Raw genomic sequence first — 8,016 nt, forward strand, 5'->3', positions numbered from 1 at the left:
ATAAAGCAGAACATTTATCTCCAGAGGCAACTGAAACCAGCCAGATGCTAATGGCTTATCACATAGAATATGTATTACTAAATGTTGTGTTCTGCCTGGGGCTGTCTTCAAAATAAAACCAACAGCAGGATAACATCAATCATTTTGAGTCAACACTGATGTGCCAGAAGTTTTTATTTGTGCAAAAAGCCCAACACCTGTATGAAACATAGTAGTTGCCTTTCCAAATGTTATTGTAGAGTTACAGGTGTCTCCTCATACAACATTTTACTTTTATATTCTATTATGTAATCGGGATGAGAACGACAAATTATCCAATATGGTTTCCATGAAGAACATGCCTTTAAATGTACATACTGCACAATCTGCTTGCACGCTCAGGTATAATAGGCAATGATATGTACTGCACACCACCAACATTGTTACAATGAAAGAACCACATACCATGAACGTGTAAAAAAAAAAAGAAAGCCTTTTCAGCAATGGAGGAGTGCATTTATTCTTCAAACCCCATGCTTGTGCTGAGAAGGTAACATAAGCAGTTGAAAACTGGTCATACTGCAACCATTTTCTAGAAAGATTTGTTCCATTTCCCGGGCCCGGCCAAGGCACACGATGCTTTGATGCCAGCAGAGCAAGTAACATGCCAAGGGATAGTCCTCCTTGCGATGAAGTGGAAACAGTTGTAAAAAGTCAATTTTAAGAAAAATTACCACCATGTGCAAAAGTGCTTCATTTGCAAGACTTCACCACTTGCTCGTAGGGTGGTGGAGGTGTGTTGTAGTAGGAAGGGGGAGGTGGAAATGCTGGGTTCCCTTGTGGTGAGTTCGGCTGCAAGTGAAAAGAGGGAGCAGGAGTTGGGTTTCCTCCTGGATCTGAGTAATAGGGCATCCCTGGCTGCGGAGGTCCTGAAATAAAAAAAAATAAGAACAGCCTATGGTTAAAGGATAGAGATCTGTTGTTTGATTTTTGTACCAAGTTTCTTTTGTCGAGGGACCCATTTGCTATCTTAGATACTTATCAAGTAGTAGAGTTAAGAAGTCTAAAACTTTAAAGCATATATATGTAGTTGAAAATAGATTTAAATTCTAACTGAATGCTATTTAGGGGAGCAGACATCAATATTGGACACAATGGAATACAATATTCACACCATACTGCATTTGCATTGGTATGTAATTAACACAATGGTAGGCCATGGTGTGGAGTTAGCGGTGTCTTATGAAGTTTCCTCTCCATAATGCTGCAGAGAACACTCTGATTGAAGAGGCTAGTCACATGACTTAGTCAGGTCATGTTACTGGGTTCTCCTCCTCCCAACCCTCTTCCCCTCATGATTCATGAAAATAAATGGGCTTTTATTGTTTCAGAGTCCCCACTGGTTTATAAATGTGCCTTTACCACAACTACTCTTTTAGTAAAATAATGCATCCTCCGCAGGAGATACAGGTAAGTTTTTTCCTGGATTAATGGGGCCAAAAATGTACAGTGGCCGGTTCACAGATGGTTAAAATATAGTTTCCTTTTAACCTGGCCACAAGATGCAATTCGGTCGCAGTTTCATTAAAAAATAATCCTGTCTTTAAAAGACACTGAGGGGAATTTATCAACACTGGGGCAGACAGAATCTGGACTAGTTACCCATGGCAACCAGTCAGCTTCTCTTTTCAGTTTGTCCAGTGAAGCTTTGAAAATGAAAGCGAGAAACGGATTCGTTACTATGCACAGCTGCTCCAGATTTTGTTCTGCTCCAGTTTTGATAAATGTCCCTCTCTGTTCTCTTTTGTCTTCATGACTCTCATGGATCATCAAAAACTTGAACCTTTGTACGGCCACTCCTCCTTTTCAGCCTATGAAAGCCCAGTTGAAGTCTCACACCTTTTTTCTCTGTATACTCTTTTAGTGATGTTTTTAGCTAAATTTCACTTGAAAATGCTTTAAAATGTTTCCCCTTACTGAATATGTGCTTGCTGTTCTCGTCTCAAATGCTCTGTGCTGGCAGAGCTAAGTAATGGCCACACCCCTTATCACAAGCATCCTTACACATACTCGTACTGCAGAAAAAAAGAGTGAGTGTGTCTGACCAGGTCAGTTAGAGTACACAAGACAGTGCAGTCAGACTCTGGTGCATACTGAACTGTGCTGTCATATTTCTACACACTGCACAACTGCCGTAACAGGAAAATGGACATAAGATAATGAATATAAAGTCAATTAAACTAGATTTCTTTTACTATACCTTTAATTGGGATTTAGAGGAAACGTATACTGGAGAAATGTATAAGCTGCCATTGTTGACCTTATGCCAGAGTATGTCCGGCATACTCTGGCTTCAGTACTGCATGAGTCACGGGCCTAAAGCAAGCAAACAAGTAGCTGCTATAGCATAAGTGTAGTCAGAACACATAATATACATAATTGTCCCTTGTCAGTGACACAGATCAGCCTTCAGATCAGCATGACAGCTTGGGAAATTGCAGGAAAAGTCAATTACAGCTTATATACTTCACCCAGTTTAGGTTTTAAAGCTATACAGGAAATAAGTTCCGTTACACAATAAAAATTTCCCCTTTGTCCTTTATGAAAGCTGTGCTTTCCCTTGGCATGATGTAGCAGAAAAGTTGGGCATGTACAACATTCTTCTATGTGTGAGGCACAGAATTGTATATTAGCTTTTTAGGAACTTCAAGGTAAATATTTGAAGTACATCTTTAGTGAAAGAAATATGAAGGAAATGTGTAGGGTGCCTGTCAACAATGGCAGTCCCAGTATTACTCTACCAACAGATTCCCCTTAAAGTGTTACATGGCTATATTTATTGAGTTTTGCAGCTTCTAATTCTGTTACCGTTAGACCGCAGTTCTTCTTTAACACTTACACCCTGATTTGGTCAATTAAAAATGTGTATACATTGATGTTATGCAGGATTTCACCAATTTTTTTCTTTTATTTCTTAGTTACAGCTTGTAGATAAAACACCATATGTTAAAAACAAAAAGCTGACCTAGTGGAGGCCCAGGAGTTTGCCTTGTGTACGATACATTAAATGTAGGTTCTTCAACAAGCAGAGGAGGGTACATTCTCCTTCTTATGAAGAATCCTGCTCCACAACAAAACAGAACTCCCATCATCAACAGGAACCTAGAGAAACACAGGAAAAATGTTTGCGTCATCTTTGTGAAATTCGTGTATTCATTTTCATAGTCTTATTATTATACAGGATTTATACAGTTTGCGCAGCGTTTTACAATATAAGGAAGACATTACAATCACAATACAAATTCAAGACAAGATGGTAACGAGGGCCCTGCACCTGAGGGCTTACAATCTAAGGCCCCATTCACACCTAGCGACATACCTTTTGCAGCGGCCGGGATATCGCGACTTTCGGGGCGACGTTCCAGCGACGGTAGCGCGACCTTCTCCGTCGGGCTTCATTAGAAAAAAGCAAAATCCGGCGAAAAAAGGGTCCTGTAGAAGCGACTTGCCACCGCGACGCGCGACATGGAGCTAAGACAGCTCCATTGAATATCATTTGCCGGCGACTTCTCGCGATATCGCGCGGCAAAAATGCGCGATAAATCGCTACGTGTGAATGGGGCCTAAAAGGGAGGGGCAAGTGATACAAGAGGAGGTAGCTGTGTGGGGATGAATTGTTTGAGAATGTGATGGTTCAGTGGTTAAGTTGAGGTGGGATATATTTATACATACATATTATACTATATATGTAAATAAATAATAGTATATAGAGTAATTAATATACAGTATATATACTGTATATTAGGGATGCACCAATACCGGTTTTTCGGTATCAACTACGAGTACCGATATTTATTAATTGTTTTGGTACTCGCCGATACCGAATACTGATACTGGAAGCTCCAAAAAGGAAGCCGGGCGGCATGTAATGACTCGCTGACTTGATTTATTTATTTATTTATTTGACAACCCAGGTGATACCGGCAGGGTCGAATTTTGGCTGATTCAACAGGAAATGCCTAAAATTCAATCCCTATATGGCCAACTTAAAACTGCCATGAGAGAAACAACCCTATTAGAGAGAAACTGTTATGAGAAATAATTCCCTAATAAAATGATAAAAGCACTTTGCTGTACTGTACTATAAGAGATTGTCCTGGTGGAGAAAGAAAACCCAGAAACATCTCTGGTGGTTGAGCAGTGGGTGGTACCATCTTGCTTGCACAGCTCTGCAGAAAAACTCCCTTGCTCTCTGGCATGTTACATGACGAAGGAAGACGATTTTAGCAGGTGCCAGACATCAGAGGACAGGAGCTTCTCTGCTAAGATCTGCATGTAAGTTTGGGAATGCTATTCATAGTGGAGGAGTATACAGGTGAAACTCGAATAATTAGAATATCGTGCAAAGTTCATTTATTTCACTAATGCAACTTAAAAGGTGAAACTAATATATGAGATAGACTCATTACATGCAAAGCAAGATAGTTCAAGCCGTGATTTGTCATAATTGTGATGATTATGGCTTACAGCTCATGAAAACCCCAAGAACCCCAAATCCACAACCTCAAAAAAGTAGATTATTACATGCAATCAATAAAACAAGTATTGTACATAGAACAATATCGGACCTCTGAAAAGTACAAGCATGCATATGTACTCAGTACTTGGTTTGGGCCCCTTTTGCAGCACTTACTGCAATTACTTTTGCACGATATTCTAATTATTCGAGTTTCACCTGTATGTGCTATTTAGAGGTGTCAATAGAGAAGAGGAGAGGTTGGGCAGTAAATGTGTGGGCACACAAGTAGGCTTCTAGGTGGTGAAGCCATAATGGTTTTACTTGTCAGCTGGAACCCTAACAAATATATATCAATGGGAAGGTACCTACCAGAAATACCATAGTCTCTGAATGGAAAGAGCACGTACACAGCACCTGGATCCACAGCAGTCTTCATATGCTCGACATCTAAAAGAAGAAACATTACGTTAAAATACCAACTAACATAAGGAAACCATATTATATCAGTGATGACACTTCTCCGAAGCACTTGGTGCACCTCAAGTTGACTAAGAAATAAATATGTTAACACGTATTTTAATATGTAGAGTTGAAATGTAGAGAAAGCAAACACAATTCACTTTAAAGTGAGATGCAATCTCTCCAAAGTGGTGTTTCTCTGTGTAGAGGGGGGGGGGGGGGGGTGCTCATTTGTCTCCCCCTTTCCTGCTCTGCCAGGACACTGCTTGGATTAAGGGTAAAATCCCTAGACCTAAAGGGCCTGGTATGAATTTGTAGGAGAACCCCAAACTTTTTTTTTTACATAGAGGCCTCCCCTAACATTCCTACCAGATCTAAAGGGTCTGGTATGTATCGGGGAGGAAAACCACATGTTTTATTTTCCTTCAAATTTTTTGGCACAACAACAGTAGTAATTCGACAGACTATTCTTTCTGCTCCGGCTGTGTGTTCAGGTTTGGTGAGCCGAAGCCTGTTCGTTCAACTTCTGTACGCGCTTTGAGAATAGCACATGCAGCAGCCCTTCGGTTCGGCTAAACTGAAGGGTTGCTGCAGCCGTAGCAAGCCGAAGGTTCAGCTACATCCTTCGGCTCTTTACTAAATAGCCCCCCCCCCCCGAACCCCATTGATCAATTGTGAATATTAGTCCCTCCTCATCAGAGGAATCAGCATTTTGTACATTGGACTTGAGACTGGTTGCATGTTGGCAAAAGGGCAAGCATATACTGTATATACAAAGCAACAATAATGAGTTTCAATGGGCGAGCCAAAAATGTTTTTATACAGTGGGATCCTTTTTATAGCCTGCCTTGAATCAATAATCATTATTATCTGATGAGCTCCTGAAGCAACAGTCTACTACCCTAATACAAAAAACATAGAATGTCTTAGGGTAATGACAAAGTACAAATCTCAATCACATGAGTAAATTGAAGATCTGTTTGTTGACTGTTATGTTATTACTTTACATGAAAACACTGTGTAGTATTTTATATGGCTAGAGTACTGATGATTTTTCTTATTTAAGACTAAAATCTTAGTCAATAACATAAAAAAGTCAAAGAAAAACAATGCAACTGATGAAATAATATCTGTGTTTGGAAGTACCAAGCGACTGTCAAAAACAGGTTATTTTTAGCTTTATAAAGCATGCTCATTTTATCGTGCTGTTTCACAGAAGGAAGGCAGGCGGAAGGAGCAGAGGTGGACTGATCAAGCACTAACGTTCAGCACTTTCTACACTAATCCTGTATATGTCATTAAAAATATATGCTCAGCAATCCTTCAAATGGCCCCCTCATAATGTTTTTTTCTTTTTCAAACCACAGCAAGGCTTAAAAGTGTATGTTAATTGCAGAGTAAAAATCAAAAAACTTTAGCATATATATACTATATACACAAAGACAGCCAGAGCTGGCAATTAAGTGAAGGAAATAGGAGGCAATGGCTCCCCAAAATGAATTGTGTGCACCCCCTCTTCACACACACACATGCCCTTCATATGGACATTACTCTTTTGTTAAATTTGTTATTTAATAGTTTAATAAACACATACATGACAGGTCAGTTTAGTCTATTGTCTGATAGAACAATATAAAGTATACTAGGCTCTAGTTCTGTGGTTCTACCCTTCAGCATTCGATAGGAGGCAATCCTGAGCCAGGTGAGTAATGTTCTAACATACTCCCTATGACTTGAAATAAATGTATATGAATTCACTTCATTCTAAGATCTTCCCAGTGGCTACTGTGCATCCTAGATACATCACTAATGACTGTACATCATACAGACTGTAGAAACCTATTAGCTTCCCCCCTAGCAACCTTATGATTTGTGATACTGTATATCACTTATCTTCTTTGCCCCGGCACTGCCAGGCTTTCCCTCTCACTTGGCCGGTGATGATTCCGGGATTCTTGGCGGGCTTTGCAGCCAATTATGTCATTGGCACACGTCTCTTAAAGTGGTCACACCTACTTAAAGAGCTGCGTTCCAGCATCCAGCGCCCGAGCAATATTCAGTTGGAGCTCCTTCATTGTTGGCTTGTATTGCCTATTAAACCAACTTACCCTGTACTGACCCATTACCTGTATTCTCAACCACGTCTTTGCCTGCTACCTGGGCTGACCCTTTGCCTGCTTACTGACCACATCTCTGCCTGCTGCCTGGAAGGACCCTTTGCTAATATACTGACCACATCTCTGCCTGCCACCAAATCTATTCCTTGGCATCGTTCTGGTTCATCTTCAGCTTGTGCGGGTTATTCTCCACACAGGAGCAGGGTGAACCTGAGGGTCACAACCTGGGGTCAGCATGCAACCAAGTCCAAACCTCCATGAGGGATTCCCTGGCATAGTACCAGCTGGCCCTCATATTTCGCACCCTAGGGGATCTCACGTCACTTGCTCACATCATTCAAATTTGTAACAATATAGTTAATATTTCTAAAGCAGTTAAAATATGTCTTGACTTTAACATCACTTTTGCAATGAATTGATATGTAATGTATGGAGCGAATCCCGACGCCCGAGACATGCAGTTTCGGGCGCCGGGCGAGTAGTAGGAGCCACTGCTCGTTTAATACGAGTGATCTAACGAGATCACTCGTATTAAAGCCGAGCAGCGGCGGCGGCGATCGAGTTCAGCAGCAGGAGCCACTGCTCGTTTAATACGAGTGATCTAATGAGATCACTCGTATTAAAACCGAGCAGCGGCGACGATCGAGATAACCATAGAGCAGACGAAGAATAGACGTTCTTCGCCTGCTCTGTGTCATCACTGAGACCGTGGCGCTGTAATCACAGCGCCACCTGTCTCAGCGGTCACTAACTGCAGCTTCTGTCACAGCTTCTGTCATAGAAGCTGTGACAGAAGATTGACTAAGAAATAAATATGTTAACACGTATTTTAATATGTAGAGTTGAAATGTAGAGAAAGCAAACACAATTCACTTTAAAGTGAGATGCAATCTCTCCAAAGTGGTGTTTCTCTGTGTGGAGGGGGGGGGGGGGGGATGTTTT

General features: G+C 40.9%; 1 protein-coding gene across 1 annotated transcript in view; it reads right to left on the reverse strand.

Annotated features, from left to right (window-relative positions):
• Positions 1–285: 285 nt before the first annotated feature.
• The window catches only part of VOPP1 (vesicular, overexpressed in cancer, prosurvival protein 1), a 63,191-nt gene continuing 55,460 nt past the window's right edge, over positions 286–8,016 (reverse strand). Inside the window, exons 3-5 of the mRNA XM_018571290.1 lie at positions 4,868–4,945; positions 3,005–3,141; positions 286–908 (exon numbers count right to left, since the gene is read on the reverse strand). Of these exons, the coding sequence (XP_018426792.1) occupies positions 733–908; positions 3,005–3,141; positions 4,868–4,945 (391 nt within the window). The 3' untranslated portion in view covers positions 286–732. The remainder of the gene's footprint in view (positions 909–3,004; positions 3,142–4,867; positions 4,946–8,016) is intronic.

The sequence above is a fragment of the Nanorana parkeri genome, unplaced genomic scaffold, assembly GCF_000935625.1.
Source record: "Nanorana parkeri isolate BGI_ZX_2015 unplaced genomic scaffold, ASM93562v1 scaffold41, whole genome shotgun sequence".
Classification (NCBI taxonomy): domain Eukaryota; kingdom Metazoa; phylum Chordata; class Amphibia; order Anura; family Dicroglossidae; genus Nanorana; species Nanorana parkeri.